The 26712-nt window shown below is 46.7% G+C and overlaps 1 protein-coding gene across 1 annotated transcript in view; it reads left to right on the forward strand.

The window, feature by feature from the left end:
- btbd9 (BTB (POZ) domain containing 9) overlaps nucleotides 1-26712 on the forward strand; it is a 226368-nt gene that overhangs the window by 166177 nt on the left and 33479 nt on the right. The window contains exon 8 of the mRNA XM_080182504.1: nucleotides 8389-8578. Within this exon, the coding sequence (XP_080038630.1) occupies nucleotides 8389-8578 (190 nt within the window). The remainder of the gene's footprint in view (nucleotides 1-8388; nucleotides 8579-26712) is intronic.

Below are 26712 nucleotides of genomic sequence, written 5' to 3' on the forward strand. Positions count from 1 at the left end.
CTCTTCCTCTTAATCTTACAGCCTTGGTACATCGCTCTCGCTTAGTTATTTCTCCTGCTGACCTGTTGCTCTGATTGCCACCCCCCCTTGTCATACTAGTTTAAACCCTCCCGAGTGGCTCCAGCAATCTATCTGCCAGGATATTTGTGCCTGTCCAGTTTAGGTGAAACCTGTCCTTCTTGTACAGGTCCCATCTGTCCCAGAAGAAATCCCAGTGGTCCAAATGTCTGAAACCCTCCCTCCTACACCAGTTGTTTAGCCACATATTGAGCTGCACTATCTTCCTATTCCTAGTCATACTGGCAGGTGGTACAGGGAGTCATCCTAAAATTACGACCCTAGAGGCCCTGTCTTTTAACTTTCTACCTAACTCCCTGAACTCTCCTTGCAGGACTTTGTCATTCTTCCTGCCTATGTTGTTAGTGCCAATATGTACCACAACCTCTGGCTGTTCACCTTCTCCCTTCAGAATGTTTTCTGCCCGTTCAGAGACATCCTGGACCCTGGCACCAAGGAAGCAACGTACCCTTCTAGAGTCTCTTTCCCAGCCACAGAAACATCTATCTGCACTCCTGACTATAGAATCCCTTATAACTATCGCTGTTCTGCACCTTGGTCCTCCCTGCTGAACAGCAGAACCAGCCGTGGTGCCATTGCCCTGGCTGTTGTTGTTTCCCCCTGAAAGGCCACCCAACAGTATCCAAAATGGTATACCTGTTAAAGAGGGGGACGACTACAAGCAATTCCTGCACTGACTGCTGGCCCCTTCTAGCGGCTTCCTGCTGACATAGTCATCTGAGACGCTGGAAGCCTCACAGAACCCACGCATCTTGTGAGTTATATGATAAAGGGTAGACCTATTAAGAGTATAGAAACGCAGAGGGACCTGGGGGTGCAAGTGCACAAGTCTTTGAAGGTGGCTGTACAGGTGGAGAAGGTTGTGAAGAAAGCTTATGGTATGTTAGCCTTTATAGGGAGGGGTATAGAGTACAAGAGCTGCCGTCTAATGTTGCAGTTGTATAGAACGTTGGTTAGGCTGCATTTGGAGTACTGCATCCACTTCTGGTCGCCTTACTACCGGAAGGACGTGGAGACTCTGGAGAGAGTGCAGAGGAGGTTTACCGGGATGCTGTCTGGTATGGAAGGACTGGGGTATGAGGAAAGATTGGGCAAATTGGGGCAGTTTTCCCTAGAAAGACGGAGACTGAGGGGAGATGTAATAGAGGTATATAAGATTATGAAGGATATAGATAGAGTAAATAGTGGTAAGCTTTTTCCTAGATTGGAAACACACATTGCGAGGGGCCACGAGCTTAGGGTGAGGGGGTCGAGGTATAATTCGGATGTTAGAACATAGAACATTCCAGTGCAGTACAGGCCCTTCAGCCCTCGATGTTGCGCCGATCAGTGGAACCAATCTAATGACCCTCTAACCTAAACTATTCCAATGTTATCCATATGCCTATCCACTTACCATCTGAACGCCCTTAAAGTTGGTAAGTCCACAACTGCTGCAGGCAGGGCATTCCACTCCCTTACCACCCTCTGAGTAAAGAACCTATCTCTGACATCCATCCTATAATTACCACCCCTTAATTTGAAGCTATGGTCCCTCATGTTAGCCATCACCATCCGAGGTAAAAGACTCTCACTGTCCACCCTATCCAATCCTTTGATCATCTTGTATGCCTCAATCAGGTCACCTCGTAACCTTCTTCTTTCTAACGAAAATAACCTCAAGTCCCTCAGCCTTTCCTCGTAAGACCTTCCCACCATACCAGGCAACATCCTGGTAAATCTCCTCTGCACCCTTTCCAATGCCTCCACATCTTTCTTATAATGCGGCGACCAGAACTGTACGCAATACTCCAAGTGCGGCCGCACCAGAGTTTTGTACAGTTGTAACATGACCTCATGGCTCCGAAATTCAATCCCTCTACCAATAAAAGCTAACACACCGTACGCCTTAACAACCTTATCAACCTGGGTGCCAACTTTCAGGGAGCTATGCACATGTACCCCGAGATCTCTCTGCTCGTCAACACTACTAAGAGTCCTTCCATTAGCCCTATATTCTGTAGTCCTGTTACTCTTACCAAAGTGAATCACCTCACACTTTTCCGTATTAAACTCCATTTGCCACCTCTCGGCCCAGCTCTGCAGCTTATCGATGTCCCTCTGCAAACTGAAACATCCATCCTCACTGTCTACAACTCCTCCGACTTTGGTGTCATCAGCAAATTTACTAACCCATCCTTTTTCACCCTCATCTAGGTCATTTATAAAAATGACAAACAGCAGTGGCCCCAAAACAGATCCCTGAGGTACACCACTTGTAACTGAACTCCAGGTTAAATATTTCCCATCAACCACCACCATCTGTCTTCTAAGTTCAGTCAGGCCACAGTCCCCTGTGACATAACTTTACCGGTTTTTTCAATGTATGAAACAAAGTCTTATAGTTACCCGGAATGTAGGCCGCGAATCCCCGGGGTAAAGTATTTATACTCTTACCGTCACCCGGAATGTAGGCTCCGAATCCCCGGGGTAAAGTATTTAACAAAGAACAACCCAGCACGGGAAACAGGCCCTTCGGCCCAACGAGCCCACGCCACCGCATCTTCCTACATCTACCCTGCCCTGTGTGTATGTGAGTGGAACCCCTAATGTAGCCAGATTCAGGGGAGAATAGTGTCAATTTGGTACACCAATCAGCCTAAGAGCTCATCTTTGGGGTGTGGGAGGAAACCGGAGCGCCCGGAGGAAACCCACACAACCACGGGGAGAATGCGCAAACTCCCACAGACACAGGCCCAAATCCATGTATCTGCACAGCTAGCAGTGATAGTCACTGAGCTGTTGTGGCGCCCGTCTACTGGTCCAGGATTAAGCACACACACCGACACGAAGTACTAGGCCACTCCAGGAACCTCCAAGAGCAGCCCATGCACGACCCACCGTGTGCATGCCCCTCATTTGACAACAAGGTGGACCGACACCTGTGGAATAAAAAGACAAAACGTTAACATGTAATTCTACATTTCCGGTGTTGTCCCAAGGCTCTGACCCTATTTAATACACTCTACTATAACCCTCCATCCTTGTTTCGCTCATGTGTCTATCTAAGTAAACCTTAAACAAGTCCAACGTGCCTGCCTCCACCACCCTACTCGGTAGCGCGTTCCATACCCCCACGACCCTCTGCGTGAAAAACCTTCCTCTCGTATCCAAATTATACTTTTCCCCCCTCACCCTTAGATCGTGACCGCTCGTAATTGTCCCCAATCTAGGGAAAAGCCTACCACTGTTGACTCTATCTATTCCCTTTATACTCTTACCGTCACCCGGAGTGTAGGCTCTGAATCCCCGAAGTAAAGTATTTATACTCTGACCTTTACCTGTCTCTTTGACAATCAACTGTTTCCCTTGTGTCCTCTACTACTGCTGTAGGGCAAGTCAACACCTCGCTTTTACCTCCTCACAGTGCCCTTTTTTTTGTTAGAGGAAATGGAGTGGGGGAAACACTAATGGAACGTTTCGGGCTTAACTACATCTTGACACCAGACCTTCTGCTTGCTGCCTCTACCGGATGCTGTTCCTCCCATTTATTGCTGGAGGGCTTCAACTCCTTCCACTTTTAACAAACTCCCACATTCCAAATGTAGGTTTACCTGCTGGTAGCTGCTCCCAATCTTCACTTACCGGATCCTGTGTAATGATATTGAAATCAGCCTTCCCCAATTCAGACTCTTGCTTTCTGGACTCTCTTTATCCCTTTCGAGAATTACTTTGTGTTATGGTCAGTATCCTCAAAACGCTCATCCACTGACACTTTGACCACTTCCCTAGAGTTAGGTCTAGGTCTGTCCGGTCCTGAGTGGGACTGTCTACGTAGTGGGACAAAGAGCTCTGCGGAATGCACTTTAAAAATTAATTCTTTCACACTAAGGTGATTCCAGTTAATTTGGCGAATATTATTTAAATAGATATAGACTGCAGAAAGCACAGAGAGATTTTGGGATCCTTGTGCATAAATCATATAAAGTTAGCATGCAAGTCCAGCGTGTAATAAGGAAGACAAATGGAATTTTAGCTGTTATTTTCAGAAGGGATGGAGTGTAAAAATAGAGAAAGCTTGTTAAAAACTATACAAGGCACCTATTAGAGCATCCTGCGAAATCCTGTGAATTGTTTCAGTCACACGTAGAAACTATAGTTTCCTTGTCTAAGGAAAGATCAAAGATCAAAGAAACTGGCGTTGGAAGTGTTCCAGAGAAGGTTCACTGGGTCGATCCCACGTATGATGGGATTTTCCTGTGAGGAGAGGTTTAGTAGGTTGGGTCTGTAGTCATTTGAGTTTAACAGAATGAGAGGCAACCTTAATGGACATATAGGATTCTCAGGAAGCTTAACAGGGTAGATGCTGAAAGTTTGTTTCCCTTTGTGGGAGAGTCTAGGACCAGAGAGCGTTATCCCAGAGTAAGGGGTCGCCCATTTAAGGTAGAGATGAGGAGGGATTTCTTCTCTCAAAAGGTAGTGAATCTGCGGAATTCTTTATCGCAGAGGGCTGTAGAGGCTGGGTTAGAGAATCATAGAATTCACACAGTGCAGAAGAGGCTATCCAGCCCATCGACTCGGCACCAACACATTAGAAACACCTGAACTCCCACCTAATCCCATCTGCCAGCACTTGACCTGAATATTATAACAAGCCAAGTGCTCATCCAGGTACTTTTTAAAGGATGTGAGGCATCCTGTCTCTACCACCCTCCCAGGCAGCGCATTCCAGAACGTCACCTCCTGCTGAGTAAAAAGGTTTTTTTTTCACATCCCTCTAGAGCTCCCACCCCTCATCTCAAACCTATGTCCCCTCATGACTGACCCTTCAACTAGGGGAACAGCTGCTCTTTACCCAATCTGTCCATGTCTCTCATAATCTTGTATGTTCAAACCTGAGATAGACAAATTTTTAATCAGTAAGGGAATCGAGGGCTATGTGGATGAAGTGGGAAAGTGGAGTTGAGGAGTGGATCAGATCAGTCATGATCTCATTGAATGACAGAGCAGACTCAATGGGCCGAAAGCCCTACTTCTTCTCCTATGCTTTACATTCATATGGACTGCCTCTTGTACAAAGAATCCAGGTAAATTTTGCCATGCCTGACGTGTCGCAGTGTTTATAGTTCAGCCTCCAGCTCAGCGATGAGCTGAAACTCCTCAACTGGAAACACCTGCATTTGTTGTGGATTGCACTAGTATAGGAGCACCCACATGCTGCAACTATAACACATCACCTCTCCTGCAATCCTTAATGTGCTTTTATTCATTGCTTCGATTATTCTACTGAATTAATTATTTTCATTTTGTTTACATATTTTATTAACCTTAGAATCCCTACAATACAGAAAAAGGCCATTTGGCCCATCGAGCCTGCATCGACAACAATCCCAACCAGCCCTATCCCCATAACCCTATATATTTACTATGCTAGTCTCCCTGATACTGAGGGAGCATTTAGCGTGGCCAGTCCACCTGACCTGCACATCTTTCGGACTGTGGGAGGAAACTGGAGCACCTAGAGGAAATCCACGCTGACACGGGGAGAACATGCAATCTACACACAGTCACCCGAGGCCAGAATCAAACCTGGGCCCCTGGCACTCTGAAGTAGCAGTGCTAACCACTGTGTCGTCGTACCACGATTGGAAAATTTACCACCAGTTTATATTCTTTTTGAACTTGAGGAATAGAATAAATGTGACAGTGGGAAAGTTTGTATAGAACCAGTAGAAATAGCAGAGGTGCTCAATGAATACTTTACTTTGGTATTCACAGTGGAAAAGGATCTTGGTGGTTGTAGTGCAGGCTTGCGGTGGACTGAAAAGCTTGAGTGTGTGGACATTAAGAAAGAGGATGTGTTGGAGCTTTTGAAAAGCATCAAGTTAGATAAGTTGCCAGGACCAGCTGGGATGTACCTCAGGTTACTGTGGGAGGCGAGGGAAGAGATTGCTGAGCCTCTGGCGATGATCTTTACATCATCGACGGAGACAGGAGAGGTTCCGGAGGATTGGAGGATTGCGGATGTGGTTCCTATATTCAAGAAAGGGAATAGAGATAGCCCAGGAAATTATCGACTGGTGAGTCTAACATCAGTGGTTGGTAAGTTGATGGAAAAGATCCTGAGAGACAGGATTTATGAACATTTAGAGAAACATAGCATGATCAAAAGTAGTCAGCACAGCTTTGTTAAAGGCAGATCGTGTCTTATGAGCCTGGTTGAGTTTTTTGAAAATGTGACTAAACACATTGACGAAGTAAGAGCAGTGGATGTGGTTCATATGGACTCCAGCAAGGCATTCGATAACATCCCCCATGCAAGACTTATTGAGAAAGTGAGGGGGCATGGGATCCAAGGGGACGTTGCTTTGTGGATCCAGAACTGGCTTGCCCACAGAAAGCAAAGAGTGGTTGTAGATGGGTCTTTTTCTGCATGGAGGTTGGTCACCAGTGGAGTGCCCCAGGGATCTGTTCTGGGACCTTTGCTGTTTGTGATTTTTATAAATGACCTGGATGACGAAGTGGAGGGATGGGTTTGTAAGTTTGCCGATGACACGAAGGTCGGAGGTGTTGTGGATAGTCTGGAGGGATGTCAGAAGTTGCAGCTTGACATAGATAGGATGTAAGACTGAGCAGAGAAGTGGCAGATGGACTTCAACCTGGATGAATGTGTAATGGTACATTTTGACAGGTCAAATGGGATGAAGGAATATAATATTAAGGGTAAGACTCTTAGCAATGTGGAAGATCAGAAGGATCTCGGGGTGCGGATTCATAGGACTCTTAAATCGCAGGTAGAGGATGTGGTTAAGAAGGCATGTGGTGTACTGGCCTTCATCAATTGAGGGATTGAGTTTAGGAGTCAGGAGATAATGCTGCAGCTGTATAAGACCCTGGTCAGACCCCACTTGGAGTACTGTGCTCAGTTCTGGTCGCCTCATTACAGGAAGGATGTGGAAGCCATTGAAAGAGTGCAGAGGAGGTTTACAAGGATGTTGCCTGGATTGGGTGGCATGCCTTATGAGGATAGATTGAGAGAGCTCGATCTTTTCTCCTTAGAGAGACGAAGAACGAGAGGTGACCTGATAGAGGTGTATAATTTGATAAAAGGTATAAATCGGGTGGATTCTCAGAGGCTTTTTACCAGGGCTGAAATGGTTGCTACGAGAGGACACAGGTTTAAGGTGCTGGGGAGTAGGTACAGAGGAGATGTCAGGGGTAAGTTTTTCACTCGGAGGGTGGTGAGTGAGTGGAATTGGCTGCCGTTGGTAGTGGCGGAGGCAAATTCGATAAGGTCTTTTAAGAGACTTCTGGATGAACATAAGAAATAGGAGCAGGAGTAGGCCATCTAGCCCTTCGAGCCTGCCCCGCCATTCAATACGATCATGGCTGATCTGTCATGTCTCAGTTCCACATTCCCGCCCTCTCCCCATAACCCTTAATCCCCTTGTCTATCAAAAACCTATCAACCCGCGTCTTAAAAATATTGAGCGAGGCAGCCTCCACCACTTCAACGGGCAGAGAATTCCAGAGATTCACCACCCTTTGAGTGAAGAAGTTCCTCCTCAACTCCGTTCTAAACCACCCCCCCTTTATCTTGAGGCTGTGCCCTCTAGTCCTACTGTCCTTTCTGAGCGGGAAGAGCCTCTCCACCTCTATCCTATCCATCCCATTCAACATCTTATACGTCTCAATGAGATCTCCCCTCATTCTTCTAAACCCTAACGAGTACAAGCCTAGTTTATTCAGCCTCCCTTCATAGTTCAACCCCCTCAACTCCGGCATCAGCCTAGTAAACCTCCTCTGCACTCCCTCCAAGGCCAAAATATCCTTGCGTAAGTGCGGCGCCCAGAACTGCACACAGTACTCCAGCTGCAGCCTCACCAGTGCCCTGTACAGTTGCAGCAAGACCTCCCTACTTTTATATTCAATCCCCCTCGCTATGAAGGCCAGCATCCCATTCACCTTCCTGACAACCTGCTGCACCTGCAGGCTGGGTTTTTGCGATGAGTACACAGGATTTAATAGGATTGGGGGTTATAGGTTAACCTAGTAGGTAGAGATAAGATCAGCGCAACTTGTGGGCCGAAGGGCTGTTTGTGTTGTAGTTAAAAAAAAACACATCAATGACTTACCAGATGCTCAGCAAATTGCTAGTGTCTACCCCAGTCATATAGCAAAAACCAATTCGCATAGGGAGAAAAAGTTTAAAAAGACAAAGTTCCTGTGTCCTCCTTACCGAAACTTCCAGCTTGTTGTAGTTTTATTCCATTTATTCTTTGCTTTGACCTTTCCCTGTGTTTAAAATATTTAACACAAATGATGCTTCAGTTCCCACAGAAAACATGGCCACAGTTGGTGCAAGTGCCACAGTGACAGAAGGAGTGAGTCGCACTCGGAATGCTCTCTTAAATGGAGATACAAAGAACTATGACTGGGATTCTGGTTACACCTGTCATCAGCTGGGAAGTGGAGCCATTGTGGTCCAGTTAGCACAGCCCTTCATGATCGGATCCATGAGGTAATTGATACCTGGACATTCAGATCACAATGAGTAAGATCAGTGTGTGCATTAGCATAGAGACATAGAAAACTTACAACTGGGAAGGAGGCCATTCAGCCCATCTTGTCCATGCCATCTCAAGGATAGTTGCCACGAGAAAGTGAGAGCAGGAATGGAATGAAATGGAGGATGAATGCATGGCTGAGGGATTGGAGCAGGGGGCAGGGATTCAGGTTCCTGGATCATTGGGACCTCTTTAGGTCCCAATGATCCAGTACAAAAAGGACAGGTGGCACTTGAATTCCAGGGGGACCAATATCCTGGCAGGAAGGTTGGCTAGGACTACTGGGGAGACTTTAAACTACAATGGTTGGCGGAAGGGAATCGAAATGAAGTGACTAGGAGCTAGGAGGTTAGCTTGCAAATAGAGAGGGATTGTCGACAGTTTAAGAGGGAGGATAGACAGGTGATGGAGAAGGGGAGCGCTCAGACCGAAGGTTTGAGATGTGTCTATTTTAACGCTAGGAGTGTAGTGAACAAAATGGATGAGCTTAGAGCATGGATCACTGCGTGGGAATGTGATGTGGTGGCCATTACAGAGACTTGGATGTCTCAGGGACAGGACTGGATACTTCAAGTGCCGGGTTTCAGATGTTTCAAGAGGGACAGGGAGGGAGGCAAAAGAGGTGGCAGAGTGGCTCTGTTGATCAGGGATAATGTCACGGCTGTAGGAGAAGGTAGACGCCGTGGAGAGACTGTCTACGGAGTCTCTGTGGGTGGAGGTTAGGAACAGCAAAGGGTCGATAACTTTGCTGGATGTTTTCTATAGGCCACCCAATAATAACAGGGATATTGAGGAGCAGATAGGGAAACAGATCCTGGAGAGATGTCGTAATAACAGAGTTGTCGTGATGGGAGACTTTAATTTCCCAAATATCGACTGGAGTATCCCTAGGGTAAGGGGTTTGGATGGGGAGGAGTTTGTTAGGTGTGTTCAGGAGGGTTTGCTGACACACTACGTGGATGAGCCTACGAGAGGAGAGGCTGTACTTGACCTGGTGCTGGCTAATGAACCAGGACAGGTGTCAGATCTCTCAGTGGGAGACCATTTTGGGGATAGTGATCATAACTCTATCTCCTTTCACTAGCATTGGAGAGAGATAGGATCAGACAAGGTAGGAAAGTGTTTATCTGGAGTTATGAAAGGGAATTATGAAGCCATCAGGTAGGAAATTAGAGGCATAAGTTGGAAGGAGGTATTCTCGCGGAAATGTACTGAAGTAAGGTGGCACATTTTCAAGGAATGTTTGTCTGGAGTTCTGCACGACAACGTTCTGATGAGACAGGGAGGTTTTGGTAGGTTACACGAACCGTGATGGATGAAAGTTGTAGCCAGCCTTGTGAAAAAGGAAAGAAAAGCGAACAAAAGGTTCAGGGAACTAGGGAATATTAGGGATCTAGAAGAGTACGCAGCTTATAGGAAGGAATTTAGGAAGGAAATTAGGAAAGCCAGAAGGGTTCATGAGAAGGTCTTGGCAGGTAAGATTAAGGAAAACCCTAACGTGTTCTAAAAATATATGAAGAGATACAAAGGAATAGGACCTATAAAATGTGACGGTGGGAAAGTTTGTATAGAACTGGTAGAAATAGCAGAGGTGCTCAATGAATATTTTACTTCGGTATTCACAGTGAAAAAGGATCTTGGTGGTTGTAGTGCAGGCTTGCGGTGGACTGAAAAGCTTGAGTGTGTGGACATTAAGAAGGAGGATGTGTTGGAGCTTTTGAATAGCATCAAGATAGATAAGTTGCCAGGACCAGCTGGGATGTACCCCAGGTTACTGTGGAGGTGAGGGAAGTGATTGCTGAGCCTCTGGCAATGATCTTTGCGTCATCGATGGAGAGGGGAGAGGTTCCGGAGGATTGCGGATGTGGTTCCTATATTCAAGAAAGGGAATAGAGATAGCCCAGGAAATTATCGACTGGTGAGCCTAACCTCAGTGGTTGGTAAGTTGTTGGAAAAATCCTGAGAGACAGGATTTATGAACATTTGGAGAATTATAGTATGATCAAAAATAATCAGCATGGCTTTGTCAATGGCAGACCGTGCCTTACGAGCCTGGTTGAGTTTTTTGAAAATGTGACTAAACTCATTGATGTAGGAAGACCGGTAGATGTGGTTTATCTGGACTTCAGCAAGGCGTTCGATAAGGTTCCCCATGCAAGACTTATTGAGAAAGTGAGGGGGCATGGGGTCCAAGGGGACGTTGCTTTGTGGATCTGGAGCTGGCTTGCCCACAGAAGGCAGAGAGTGGTTGTAGATGGGTCTTTTTCTGCATGGAGGTTGGACACCAGTGGAGTGACCCAGGGATCTGTTCTGGGACCCTTGCTGTTTGTAATTTTTATAAATGACCTGGATGAGGAAGTGGAGGAATTAGTTGGTAAGTTTGCCGATGACATGAAGGTTGGAGGTGTTGTGGATAGTCTGGAGGGATGTCAGAAGTTACAGTGAGACATTGATAGGATGTAAAATTGGGCAGAGAAGTGGCAGATGGACTTCAACCCTTTTTCCTCTGATGGAGAAATCTAGCACGAGGGGGCATGGCTTTAAATTAAGGGGTGGTAGTTATAGGACGGATGTCATGGGTAGGTTCTTTACCCAGAGGGTGGTGAGGGATTGGAATGCCCTGCCTGCTGCAGTTGTAAATGCGCCTAGTTTGGGGGCGTTTAAGAGATCCGTGGATAGGTTTATGGACAAAAAGGGATTGGTTTAGGTTAGTGGGTCATTGTTTTGTAACTGGTCGGCGCAACATCGTGGGCCGAAGGGCCTGTTCTGCGCTGTAATGTTCTATGTTCTATGTTCTATGGCTTTAAACTAAGGGGGGGTAGTTATAGGACAGATGTCAGGGGTAGGTTCTTTACCCAGAGGGTGGTGAGGGATTGGAATGCCCTGCCTGCTGCAGTTGTAAATGCGCCTAGTTTGGGGGCGTTTAAGAGGTCTGCGGACAGGTTTATGGACGAAAAGGGATTGGTTTAGGTTAGTGGGTCATTGTTGTTTTTTTTTAACTGGTCGGCGCAACATCGTGGGCCGAAGGGCCTGTTCTGCGCTGTAGTGTTCTAGTGTTCTATGTTAAATGTGTGGTGGTTCATTTTGGCAGGTTAAATGGGATGAAGGATAATAATATTAAGGGTAAGACTCTTTGCAGTGTGGAAGATCAGAAGGATCTAGGGGTCCGGGTTCAGAGGACTCTCAAATCGGCTTCGCGGGTAGAGGATGTGGTTAAGAAGGCGTATGGTGTACTGGCCTTCATCAATCGAGGAATTGAGTTTAGGAGTCGGGAGATAACCCTGCAGCTGTATAAGACCCTGGTCAGACCCCACTTGGAGTACTGTGCGCAGTTCTGGTTGCCCCATTACAGGAAGGATGTGGAAGCCATTGAAAGGGTGCAGAGTAGATTTACAAGGATGTTGCCTGGATTGGGTGGCATGCTTTATGAGGATAGGTTGAGAGAGTTCAGTCTTTTCTCTTTGGAGAGACGAAGGATGAGAGGTGACCTGATAGGTGTTAAGAGGTATTGATTGGGTGGATTCTCAGAGGCTTTTTCCCAAGGCTGAAATGGCTGCCACAAGAGGACACAGGTTTAGGGTGCTGGGAAGTAGGTACAGAGAAGATGTCAGGGTAAGTTTTCCATTCAGAGAGTGATGGGTGAGTGGAATCGATTGCTGTCGGTGGTGGTGGAGGCGAACTCGTTGGGGTCTTTTAAGAGACTTCTGGATGAGTACATGGGATTTAATAGGATTGAGGGTTATAGGTAAGACTAGTAGGTAGAGAAATGATCGGCACAACTTGTGGGCAGAAGGATCTGTTTGTGCTGTAGTTTTTCTATGTTCTATGGTAGTGTGTTGATGAGGCTAGTTTTTTTCCCCTAAATGCCCTTTGCGAAGGTGGTGGGGAGCTGAATTTTTAAACCATGGCAGTCCCTGTGGTGTTTGTACGTTGCTGTTTGGAAGGTAGTTTCAGCATATTGACCCAGTGGCAGTGAAAAATCGTGCACTGCATCGGGCCATCCAGCCCGACACATTAGAAACACCTGAACTCCCACTAATGGGCGGCATGGTAGCACAGTGGTTAGCACTGCTGCTTCACAGCTCCAAGGTCCTGGGTTCAGTTCCCGGCTCAAGTCACTGTCTGTGTGGAGTTTGCACGTTCTCCTCGTGTCTGCGTGGGTTTCCTCTGGGTACTCCTGTTTCCTCCCACAGTCCAAAGATGTGCGGGTTAGGTTGATTGGTCATGCTAACAAATTGCCCCTTAGTGCCCAGGGATGCGTAGGTTAGAGGGATTAGTGGGCATAATATGTAGGGATATGGGGGTAGGGCCTGGGTGGGATTGTGTTCGGTGCAGACTCGATGGGCCAAAGGGTCTCTTTCTGTACTGTAGGGTTCTATGATTCTACAATGCCATCTGCCAGCACTTGGCCCATTGTCCTGAATGTTATGATTAGCCAATGCTCATCCTGATACTTTTCAAACAATCTGAGGCATCTCGCCTGCACCACCGTCTGAGGCAACACATTCCAGACCGTCACCACCCATTGGATAAAAAACTTTTCCTCGCATCCCTCTAAACCTCCTGTCCCTCACCTTGAACCTATGTCCCTCTGTGACTGATCCTTCAACTACAAACATAAGAACATAGAGAACTAGCAGCAGGAGTAGGCCATTCAGCCCCTCGAGCCTGCTCCGCCATTCAATAAGATCATGGCTGATCTTTTCGGGGACTCAGCTTCACTCACCCGCCTGCTCACCATAACCCTTAATTCCTTTACTGTTCAAAAATGTACCTATCGTTGCCTTAAAAACATTCAATGAGGGAGCCTCAACTGCTTCACTGGGCAGGGAATTCCACAGATTCGTAACCCTTTGAAGAAGTTCCTCCTCAACTCAGTCCTAAATCTGCTTCCCCTTATTTTGAGGCTATGCCCCCAGTTCTAATTTCACTTGTCAGTGGAAACAACTTCTCTGCTTCTATCTTATCTATTCCCTTCATAATCTTATATATCTCTATAAGATCTCCCCTTATTCTTCTGAATTCCAATGAGTAAAGGCCCAGTCTACTCAATCCCTCCTCATAATCCAACCCTCTGAACTCCAGAATCAACCTAGTGAATCTCCTCTGCACCCCCTCCAGTGCCAGTATATCCTTTCTCAAGTAAGGAGACCAAAACTGTACACAATACTCCAGGTGTGGCCTCACCAGCACCTTATACAGCTGCAACATAACCTCACTGTTTTTAAACTCCATCCCTCCAGCAATGAAGGACAAAATTCCATTTGCCTTCTTATTTACCTGCTACACCTACAAACCAACTCCTTGTGATTCCTGCACAAGGACACCCAGGTCCCTCTACACAGCAGCATGCTGGAATTTTTTACCATTTAAATAATAGTCCATTTTGCAGTTATTCCTATCAAAATGGATGATCTCACATTTACCAACATTGTACTCCATCTGTCAGACCCTCACCCACTCATAGAACAGGACAGCACAGTTCAAGCCCTGCAGCCCTCAATGTTGTGCCAAGCTATGTCCAATCCCAAGATCAAGCTGTCCCCTCCCTGTCATTCTGTGTGCTCCATGTGCCTATCCAATAACTACTTGAAAGTTCCTAAATCATCTATATTGACTATCTATATCCCTTTGCAAACTTTTAGCATCCTCGGCACACTTTGCTCTGCCACTCACCTTAGTGTTATCTACAAATTTTGACACTTGGTCCCCAACTCCAAATCATCTATGTAAGTTGTAAACAATTGCGGTCCCAACACAGATCCCTGAGGCACACCACTGGTCTTCAGAAAAACACCCATTTACCCCACTTCTTGCTTTACCCGTAACACCATGCACCTTTATCTTATGTAGCAGTCTTTGGTGCAGCACCTTGTCAAATGCCTTCTGGAAATCCAGATACACCACATCCACAGGTTCCCCATTGTCCACTGCACATGTAATGTTCTCAAAGAATTCCACCAAATTATCAAACATGACCTTCCCTACATGAACCCATTCTGCGTCTTACCAATGGGACAATTTATATCCAGATGTTTCGCTATTTCTTCCTTGATGATAAATTCAAGCATTTACCCTATCCTTACCTTCCTGTTGGTTCCTCAGAACAATCTGATACCCCTGGATATTTAACTCCCAGTCGTGACCATCCTGCAACCATGTCTCTGTAATGGCCGCCAAATCATACTCGTTCGCAATGATTTGTGCTGTCAACTCATTTACTTTGTTTCGATTGCTGTGAGCATTCAGATAAAGTGCCCTTATGCTAGCTTTTGTACATTCTTTTTGAATTTTAACACTTCCATTAATAACATCTTCTGAGTTAGAACAAAGAACAACCCAGCACGGGAAACAGGCCCTTTGGCCCAGCGAGCCCGTGCCGCCGCATCACCCTACACCTATTCTACCCTGCATGTCTACGAATGGAACCCCTAACTTAGCCAGATTCAGGGGAGAATAGTGTCAATTTGGTAAAACCAATCAGCCTAAGAGCACATCTTTGGGGTGTGGGAGGAAACCGGAGCGCCCGGAGGAAACCCATGCAACCACAGGGAGAATGCGTAAACTCCCACAGACACAGGCCCAAATCCGTGTATCTGCACAGCTAGCATTGCTAGTCACCGAGCTGTTGCGGTGCCCGTCTACCGGTCCAGGATCAAGCACACACACCGAAGAGTTCCCCTTCCTTTTAACTTTTTTCCTGATTTTTGATATAGTTGGAATATTCCCCCCATATTTTGTCCTTGCTTCCTCATTCTTAGACTCCTTACATAGGTTCCCATCCCCCAGGTATGCTAATTTAAATGCCCCCCAACCACTCTCACAAACACTCCCCCTCAGACATCAGTCCCAGTCCTGCCCAGGTGTAACCCGTCCAATTTGTACAGGTCCCACCTCCCCTAGAACCAGTCCCAATCCCAGGAATGTGAAACCCTTTCCCTGACACCATCTCTTCAGCCACATGTTTATCCGATATATGCTCTCATTTCTACTCTGACGAGCATGTGGCACCGGCAGTAATCCTGAGATCACTACCTTTTGAGGTCTGATTTCGTAATTTTCTTCCTAGGTCTCTGTACTCTGCTTTTAGGACCTAATCTCTTTTTTTTCACCTGTGTTGTTTGTACCAACATGTACTGCGATCACTGGCTATTTGCCGTCCCCCTTCAGAATGTCCTGCAGGCGCTCTGAGACATCCTTGACCCGAGCACCAGGGAGACAACATCCCATCCCAGAGTCTCATTTGCAGCCACAGAAACGCCTGTCTATTCCCCTTACAATTGAATCCCCTATCACTGGCACACTTTTTACCTGTCCCCTTTGCAGCAGAACCAACCGTGGTGCTGCTGCTTTCCCTGGAGTGGTCATTCCCCTCAACCATATCCAGTGTATCCAGTTGACTCCATTGTACAGGAGGATGAGAATAGGGAGGTCATGGATAAAGTTTCAAGGTCGCAGCAGTGTATTGGCAGGCAGGAGGGTGGTTTGAAGTGTGTATACTTTAACGCTAGGAGCATACGGAATAAGGTGGGTGAACACCAGGAGCATACGGAATAAGTGCGGGCGGCATGGTAGCACAGTGGTTAGCACTGCTGCTTCACAGCTCCAGGGTCCTGGGTTCGGTTCTTGGCTTGGGTCACTGTCTTTGTGGAGTTTGCACATTCTCCTCGTGTTTGCATGGGTTTCCTCCCACAGTCCAAAGATATGCGGGTTAGGTTGATTGGCTATGCTAAGAAATTGCCCCTTAGTGTCCAAGGATGCTGAGGTTAGAGGGATTAGTGGGTATAATATGTAGGGATATGGGGACAGGGCCTGGGTGGGATTGTGTTCGGTGCAGACTCGATGGGCCGAAGGGCCTCTTTCTGTACTGCAGGGTTCTATGATCCTAACTTGCAGCCTGGGTTGGTACCTGGGACTTCAATGTCGTGACCATTTCGGAGAATGGATAGAGCAACGTCAGGAATGGTTGTTGCAGGTTCTGGGGTTTAGATCTTTCAGTCAGAGCAGGGAAGGCGGTAGAAGAGGGGGAGGCGTGGCATTGTTAGTCAAGGACTGTATTACGGTGGCAGAAAGGACGTTTGATGTGGACCTGTCTATTGAGATAGTATGGGCTGAGATTAGAAACAGGAGAGGAGAGGTCACCCTGCTGGGAGTATTTTATAGGCCTCCAAAAAGTTCCAGAGATGCAGAGGAATGGATTGCAAAGATGATTCTGGATAGGAGCGAGAATAACAGGGTAGTTGTTATGGGGGACTTTAACTTTACAAATATCGATTGGAAAAGCTATAGTTCAAGCACGTTAGAGGGGTCAGTTTGTGCAGGAAGGTTTCCCAAGGTGATGGAACGGGATAGGTATATACCAAAGGGGAGAAGTTATAGCTGGGGGAAAGGAAATTATGAGGCTATTAGGCGAGATTTAGGATACATAGGTTGGAGTACAAAACTGCAGGGGCTGGGAACATTTGAAATGTGGAGCTTGCTCAAGGAGCAGCTACTGCGAGTCCTTGATAAATATGTACCTGTCAGGGAAGGAGGAAGTGGTCGAGCGAGGGAACCGTGCTGTACTAAGGAAGTTGAATCTATGGTGAAGTGGAAGAAGGAGGCTTATGTAAAGATGAGACGTGGAGGCTCAGGGCACTGGAGAGTTACAAATTAGCCAGGAAGGAGCTAAAGAGAGAGTTAAGAAGAGCTAGAAGAGGACATGAGAAGACTTTGGCGGATAGGATCAAGGAGAACCCTGAAGCTTTCTATAGGCATGTCAGGAATAAAAGAATGATTAGGGCAAGATTAGGGACAGTAGTGGGAAGTTGTGTATGGAGCCTGAAGAGATAGGAGAGGCACTAAATGAATATTTTTCATCTGTATTCACGCAGGAAAGAGTCAGTGTAGTCGAGGAGAATACTGAGATACAGGCTTTTAGACTAGATGGGATTGAGGTACATATGGAGGAGGTGTTAGCAATTCTTGAGAGTATGAAAATAGATAAATCGCCTGGGCCAGATGGGATTTATCCTAGGATTATTTGGGAGGCTAGGGAGGAGATTGCAGAGCCTTTGGCTTTGATCTTCATGTTGTCATTGGCTACAGGTACAGTGCCGGAAGACTGGAGGATAGCAAATGTTGTCCCCTTGTTCAAGAAGGGGAGTAGGGACCATCCTGGGAATTATAAACCGGTGAGCCTTACTTCTGTTGTGGGCAAAGTTTTGGAAAGAATTATAAGGGATAGGATTTATAATCATCTAGAGAGAAATAATTTGATTAGGGATAGTCAACACGGTTTTGTAAAGGGTAGGTCGTGCCTCACAAACCTTATCGAGTTCTTTCAGAAGGTGACCAAAGAGGTGGATAAGGGTAAGGCAGTTGATGTGTTGTATATGGATTTAAGTAAAGCGTTTGATAAGGTTCCCCATGGTAGGCTACTGCAGAAAATACGGATGCATGGGATTGAGGGTGATTTAGCAGTTTGGATCAGGAATTGGCTAGCTGATAGAAGTCATGATGTAGATATACCAGCGTTGGACTGGGGTAAACACAGTAAAAAGTCTGACAACACCAGGTTTAAGTCCAACCGATTTATTTGATAGTAAACTCACAAGCTTTCAAGGTTAGTCCCTTCGTCAGATGAATGAAGGGACGTCACCTGACGAAGGGACTAGCCCCGAAAGCTTGTGAGTTTACTATCAAATAAATCGGTTGGACTTAAACCTGGTGTTGTCAGACTTCTTAGCTGATAGAAGACAGAGGGTGGTGGTTGATGGGAAATATTCAACCTGGAGTTCAGTTACAAGTGGTGTACCGCAGGGATCTGTTTTGGGGCCACTGCTATTTGTCATTTTTATAAATGACCTAGATGAGGGTGTAGAAGGATGGATTAGTAAATTTGGGGATGACACTAAAGTCGGAGGAGTTGCAGACAGTGAGGATGGATGTTACAGTTTGCAGAGGGACATAGATAAGCTGCAGAGCTGGGCTGAGAGGTGGCAAATGGAGTTTAATGCAGAAAAGTGTGAGGTGATTCACTTTGGAACGAGTAACAGGATTACAGAGTATTGGGCTAATGGAAGGACTGTTGGTCGTGTTGACGAGCAGATCTTGGTGTACATGTTCATAGATCCCTGAAAGTTGGCAGACAGGTTGATAGGGTTGTTAAGAAGGCGTACGGTGTGTTAGCTTTTATTGGTAAAGTGATTGAGTTTCGGAGCCGTGAGATCATGTTTCAGCTGTACAAAAGTCTGGTGCAGCCGTGCTTGGAGTATTGCGTACAGTTCTGGTCGCCGCATTATAAGAAGGACGTGGAGGCATTAGAAAGGGTGAAGAGGAGGTTTACTGGGATGTTGCCTGGTATGGTGGGAAGGTCTTGTGAGGAAAGGCTGAGGGACTTGAGGTTGTTTTCGTTAGAGAGAAGAAGGTTATGAGGTGACCTAATTGAGGCATACACGATGATCAGAGGATTAGATAGGGTGGACAGTGAGAGCCTTTTTCCTTGGATGGTGACAGCTAGTGCAAGGAGACATAGCTTAAAATTAAGGGGTGGTAATTGTAGGACGGATGTCGGAGGTAGGTTCAGAGGGTAGTAAGGGCGTGGAATGCCCTGCCTGCAGCAGTTGTGGACTCGCCAACTTTCAGGGCGTTCAAATGGTCAGTGGATAGGCATATGGATAACATTGGAATAGTTTAGGTTAGAGGGTCATTAGATTGGTTCCACTGGTCGGCGCAACATCGAGGGCCGAAGGGCCTGTACTGTGCTGTAATGTTCTATGTTCTAAAGCAATATATATGTTTTGCAGGGGAATGGCCAAGGAGATTCCTGCACTACCTGCCTATCTCCCTTGCTCTAAGGGGAACAACTGTTCCTTGTGATTATGGCTCTCATAATCTTTTACACCTCAATCAGGTCACCCCTCAATTTTCTGTGCTCCAATGAAAACAACCCAAGCCTATCCAACCTCTCCCCATAACTTAAATATTCCATCCCAGGCAACATCCTGATGAATCTCCTCCGCACCCCCTCCAGTACACTCACATCCTTATAATGTGGTGAGCAGAACTGCACACTCTATTCCAGTATTTGACCTTCCAAAATGCATTACCTCACATTTGTCTGGATAAATGTGAGGTAATGCAATTATCTTGGGCTACGAGAAGAAATAGATGGAATGATCAAATGAGCAGATAGAATTTAACCCTGAAAAGTGTGACATGATACACTTTGAAAAGAGTAATTTGACAAGGAAGTATTCAGTGAATGGTAGGACATTAGGAAGTTCTGAGGAACAAAGAGACCTTAGTGTGTGTGTCCACAGATTTCTGAAGGCAGAAGGACATGTTAGTTGAGTGGTGAAAAAGGCACATGGGACACTTGCCTTTATCAATTGAGGCACAGATTACAAGAACAGGAAAGTCATGTTGGAGTTGTATAGAACTTTGGTGAGGCCACTGCTGGAATTGCACCTTAAACCTATGCCCCTTGTAATTGACTCTTCCACCCTGGAAAAAAACTTCTGATGATCCACTCTGTCCATGCCCCTCATAACCTTGTAGACTTCTATCAGGTCACCCCTCAACCCCTGTTGTTCCAATGAAAACAAACCAAGTTTCTCCAACCTCTCCTCATAGCTAATGCCCTCCATACCAGGCAACATCCTGGTAAATCTTTTCTGTACCCTCTCCAAAGCCTCCACATCCTTCTGGTAGTGTGACGACCAGAATTGAACACTATATTCCAAGTGCGCCTAACTAAGGTTCTATAAAACTGCAACACGACTCGCCAATTTTTAAACTCAGTAACCCGGCCGATGAAGGCAAGCATGCCGTATGCCTTCTTGACTACCTTCTCCACCTGCATTGCCACTTTCAGTGACCTATATACCTGTATACCCAGATCTTTCTGCCTATCAATATTCTTAAGGGTTCTGCCAATTACTGTATATTTCCTATCTGTATTCGATCTTCCAAAATGCATTACCTCACATTTATAGAACATAGGAATGTAGAACAGTACAGGCCCTTTGGCCGTCAGTGTTGTGCCGAGCTATGTCCAATCCGAAGATCAAGCTATCCCACTCCCTATCATTCTGCTGTGCTCCATGTACCTATCCAATAACCGCTTGAAAGTTCCTAAAGTGTCCGACTCCACTATCACAGCAGGCAGTGTATTCCACACCTCAACCTCTCTCTGAGTAAAGAATATACCTCGGAAATCCCTCCCATATCTTCCACCATAAACCTTATAGTTATGCCCCCTGGTAACAGCTACGTCCACCCGAGGAAATAGTCTCTGCACGTCTACTCTATCAATCCCTCTCATCATCTTATAAACCTCTATTAAGTTGCCTCTCATCCTCCTCCGCTCCAAAGAGAAAAGCTCCAGCTTCCTCAACCTTTCCTCGTAAGACCTACCCTCCAAACCAGGCAGCATCCTGGTAAATCTCCTCTGCACTCTCTCCAGCGCTTCCACATCCTCCTCATAGTGAAGTGACCAGAACTGAACACAATATTCCAAATGTGGTCTCACTAACATCCGGAGTAGTTGCAGCATAACCCCACGGCTCTTAAACTCAAACCCCCTGTTAATAAACACTAACACACAATCAGCCTTCTTCGCGGCTTTATCCACTTGAGTGGCAACATTCAGAGATCTGTGGATATGAACACCAAGATCTCTCTTGTCAGGATTAAACTCTATCTGTCATCTTTCTGCCCAAGTCTCCAATTGATCTATACCCTGCTGTATATTCTGATGGTCCTCACCGCTATCCACAATTTCACCAACCTGTGTGTTGTCCGCGAATTTACTAATCAAAGCAGTTACATTTTTCTCCAAATCATTTATATATATTACATAGAACATAGAACACTACAGCACAAACAGGCCCTTCGGCCCACAAGTTGCGCCAATCACATCTATACCTACCAAGCCATAGAACTGTCTGTAACTCCCAATCCCATTTGATCCCATATATTCGTCCAGAAGTCTTTTAAAAGACCCCAGCAAGTTCGCCTCTACCACCACCGATGGCAGCCGATTCCACTCACTCACCACCCTCTGAGTGAAAAACTTATCCCTGACATCTCCTCTGTACTTGCTTCCCGGCACCTTACACCTGTGTCCTCTCGTAGCGACCATTTCAGCGCTGGGAAATAGCCTCCGAGAATCCACCCTATCTATTCCTCTCAACATTTTATAAACCTCTATCAGGTTGCCTCTCAACCTTCATCTCTCCAGGGAGAAGAGTCCTAGCTCCCTCAACCTATCTTCATAGGCATGCCTCCCAATCCAGGCAACATCCTTGTAAATCTCCTCTGCACCCTCTCAATAGCTTCCACATCCTTCCTGTAGTGAGGTGACCAGAACTGCGCACAGTACTCCAAGTGGGGTCTGACAAGGGTCTTATAAAGTTGCAGCATTACCTCCCGACTCCTAAACTCAATCCCTCGATTAATGAAGGCCAGTACACCATACACCTTCTTGACCACATCCTCCACCTGCGAGGCCAATTTAAGAGTCCTATGGACCCGGACCCCAAGGTCCTTCTGCTCTTCAACACATCTAAGACTCCTACCCTTGATAGTGTACTCGTTCATCCCATTGGTCCTGCCAAAATGGACCACTACACATTTATCCATGTTGAACTCCATCTGCCACTTCTGCACCCAGTCTTGCATCCTATCTATGTCACACTGCAACTTCTGACATCCCTCCAGGCTATCCACAACACCACCAACCTTCGTATTGTCGACGAACTTACTAACCCATCCCTCCACTTCCTCATCCAGGTCATTTATGAAAATGACAAACAGCAAGGGTCCTAGAACAGATCCCTGGGGCACTCCACTGGTGACCGACTTCCATGCAGAAAAAGACCCATTCTCAACCACTCTCTGCCTTCTGCAGGCAAGCCAGTTCTAGATCCATAGGTCAAAGCCCCTTGGATCCCATGCCCTCTCACCTTCTCAAGAAGCCTTGCATGGGGGACCTTATCAAACGCCTTGCTGAAGTCCATGTAAACCACATCCACCGCTCTTCCTTCGTCAATGTGTTCAGTCACATTATCAAAGAACTCAACTAGGCTCGTAAGGCACGACCTGCCCTTGACAAAGCCGTGCTGACTATTTCTGATCATCCTAAACTTCCCTAAATGCTCGTAAATCTTGTCCCTCAGAATCCTCTCCATCAGCTTACCAACCACTGAGGTCAGACTCACTGGTCGGTAATTTCCAGGGCTATCCCTGTTCCCTTTCTTGAAAATAGGAACCACATCCACAATCCTCCAATCCTCCAGAACCTCTCCTGTCTCCATCGACGATGCAAAGATCATCGCCAGGGGCTCTGCAATCACTTCCCTCACCTCCCACAGTAACCTGGGGTACGTTCCATCCGGTCCTGGTGACTTATCTATCCTGATAGAATTTAAAAGTTCCAACACATCCTCTTTCTTAACATCCACATACTCAATCTTTTCAGTCGGCCGCAAACCTGTAGTACAACATCCCAGATCAGTTTCCACCGTGAATACCGAGGCAAAGTACTCATTAAACACCTCTGCCATTTCTTCCGGTTCCACACGGACTTTTCCCCCTTCACCTTTTATAGGTCCTATCCCTTCACTTCTCATCCTTTAACTCTTCACAGATTTGTAGAACGCCTTGGGATTCTCCTTAATCTTACCCGCCAAGGTCTTCTCATGACCCCTTCTGGCTCTCCTAATTTCCTTTTTAAGCTCCTTTCTACAAGCCTTATACTCCTCTAGATCCTTAACATCTCCTAGCTCTCTGAACCTTTTATACGCCTTTCTTTTCTTCCTGACTAGGTTCACCACAACCTTCGTGCACCACGGTTCCCGTGACCTACCAAAACCTCCTTGTCTCATCGGAACGTTATCGTGCAGAGCTCCAGTCAAACATTCCTTGAAAATCCGCCACCTTCCTTCAGTACTCTTCCCCAAGGACACCCCCTTCCAGTTTACTCGTCCAATTATCTGCCTGATATCTTCATATTTCCCCTTACTCCAGATAAACACCTTCCTCGCCTGCCTCATCCTATCTCTTTCCAATGCTATTGTGAAGGAGATAGAATTATGATCTCCATCCCCAAGATGCTCTCCCACCGAGAGATCCATCACCTGTCCTGGGTCATTCGCCAGCACCAGATCAAGTACAGCCTCTCCCCTCGTAGGCTTATCCACGTACTGTGTAAGGAAACCCTCCTGAACACACCTAACAAACTCCTCCCCATCCAAATCCCTTACCCTAGGGATATTCCAGTCGATGTTTGGGAAATTAAAGTCTCCCATCACGACCACTCTGTTATTTCTACATCTCTCTAGGATCTGTTTCCCTATCTGCACCTCGACTTCCCTGTCACTATTGGGTGGCCTGTAGAAAACACCCAGCAAAGTTATCGACCCTTTGCTGTTCCTAACTTCTACCCACAGAGACTCCGTAGACAGTCCCTCCACAGCATCCACCTTCTCTGCAGCCATGACACTGTCCCTGATCAACAGTGCCAGTCCACCACCTCTTTTGCCCCCCTCCCTGTCCTTCCTGAAGCATCTGAATCCCAGCACCTGAAGTACCCAGTCCTGTCCCTGAGACATCCAAGTCTCTGTAATGGCCACCACATCACATTCCCAAGCAGCAATCCACGCCCTAAGCTCATCTACTTTATTCACTACACTCCTGGCGTTAAAAACTGCAGCAGGCGACGGTGCAGAGGGACCTCGGGGTCCTTGTGCATGAGTCGCAAAAACCCAGCTTGCAGGTGCAGCAGGTGGTCAGGAAGGCGAATGGGATGCTGGCCTTCATCGTGAGGGGGATTGAATATAAAAGTAGGGAGGTCTTGCTGCAGCTGTATAGGGCATTGGTGAGGCCACAGCTGGAGTACTGTGTGCAGTTTTGGGCGCCGCACCTGCACAAAGATATTTTGGCCTTGGAGGGAGTGCAGAGGAGGTTTACGAGGCTGATGCTGGAGTTGAGGGGGTTGAGCTATGAGGAGAGGCTGAATAAATTAGGCTTGTACTCGTTAGAGTTTAGAAGAATGAGGGGAGGTCTCATTGAGACGTATAAGATGATGAATGGGATGGATAGGATAGAGGTGGAGAGACTCTTCCCGCTCAGAAAGGATAGTAGGACTAGGGGGCACAGCCTCAAGATAAAGGGGGGGCGGTTTAGAACGGAGTTGAGGAGGAACTTCTTCACTCAAAGGGTGGTGAATCTCTGGAATTCTCTGCCCGTTGAAGGGGTGGAGGCTGCCTCGCTCAATATTTTTAAGACGCGGGTTGATGGGTTTTTGATAAGAGAGGGGATTAAGGGTAATGGGGAGAGGGCGGGAAAGTGGAACTGAGCCAAGACAGATCAGCCATGATCTTATTGAATGGCGGGGCAGGCTCGAAGGGCTAGTTGGTCTACTCCTGCTCCTATTTCTTATGTTCTAAAATAGACACACCTCAGACCCTCGGTCTGGGCACTTCCCTTCTCCATCACCCGTCTAACCTCCCTCTTGTACTGTCTACAGTCCTCCTTGCTCTCAGTCACCTCATCTCAATTCCCTCCCCCCAACCTTTCCAGTTTTACGCCCCCCCAGTAGCCCTAGCCAACCTTTGCACCAAAATATTGGTCCCCCTGGATTCAAATGCCACCCGTCCTTACTGAACAGGTCACACCTGCCCCTAAAGGGGTCCCAATATTCCAGGAACCGGAATCCCTGCCCCCTGCTCCAGTCCCTCAGCCACGTGTTCACCCTCCACCTCATTCCATTCCTGCTGTCACTCTCCCGCGGCGCAGGCGGCAATCCTGAGATTACTACCTTACCAACAGCAAAGGTCCCAGCACTGATCCCTGAGGAACACCACTTGTCACAGCCTCCATTCAGAAACAGTAAGAATCTTCATGATACCAGGTTAAAGTCCAACAGGTTTATTTGGTAGCACAAGCTTTCAGAGCGCTGCTCCTTCATCAAGTGAGTGCCAGAAACATACCCTTCCACTGCTATCCACTTTCACCCATGACCGAACCAGTTCTGTATCCATCTTGCCATCTCCTCTGATCCCAAGCGACTTCACCTTCTATACCAGTCTGCCATAAGGGACCTTGTCAGAGGCCTTACTGAAGTCCATGTAAACAACATCCACTGCCCTACCCTCATCAATCATCTTCATCACTTCCTCAAAAAACTCAATCAAGTTCGTGAGACACGACCTCCCCTTCACAAAACCATTCTGCCTCTCACTGACACGTCCACTTATTTCCAAGTGGGAATAAATCCTGTCTCGAAGAATCCTCTCCAATAATTTCCTTACCAGTTATGCAAGGTTCACCAGCCTGTAATTACCTGGATTATCCTTGCTACCCTTCTTAAACAAAGGAACACTGTTGGCTGTTCTCCAATCCTCTGTAGCCAGTGAGGATACAAACATTTATCTCAAGGCCCTAGCAATTCCCTTGCTGTGTCATAGAGTCATAGAGTTGTAGAGCTTTACAGCATGGAAACAGGACCTTTGGTCCAACTTGCCCATGCCGCCCTTTGTTTTTAAACTCCTAAACTATTCTCAATTGTCCACATTTAGAACATAGAACATAGAACATTACAGCGCAGAACAGGCCCTTCGGCCCACGATGTTGCGCCGACCAGTTACAAAAACAATGACCCACTAACCTATACCAATCCCTTTTCGTCCATAAACCTATCCAGAGATCTCTTAAATGCCCCCAAACTAGACGCATTTACAACTGCAGCAGGCAGGGCATTCCAATCCCTCACCACCCGCTGGGTAAAGAACCTACCCCTGACATCCGTCCTGTAGCTACCCCCCCTTAATTTAAAGCCATGCCCCCTCGTGCTAGCTTTCTCCATCCGAGGAAAAAGGCTATCACTATCCACCCTATCTAAACCTCTAATCATCTTATATGTTTCAATAAGATCCCCTCTTAGCCGCCTTCTTTCCAACGAAAACAACCCTAGATCCCTCAGTCTCTCCTCATAGGACCTCCCCACCATACCAGGCAACATCCTAGTAAACCTCCTCTGCACCCTCTCCAACGCCTCCACATCCTTCTTGTAATGCGGGGACCAGAACTGCACACAGTACTC

The sequence above is a fragment of the Carcharhinus amblyrhynchos genome, unplaced genomic scaffold (genome assembly GCF_965287045.1).
Source record: "Carcharhinus amblyrhynchos unplaced genomic scaffold, sCarAmb.v2.hapA scaffold_58, whole genome shotgun sequence".
Lineage (NCBI taxonomy): Eukaryota > Metazoa > Chordata > Chondrichthyes > Carcharhiniformes > Carcharhinidae > Carcharhinus > Carcharhinus amblyrhynchos.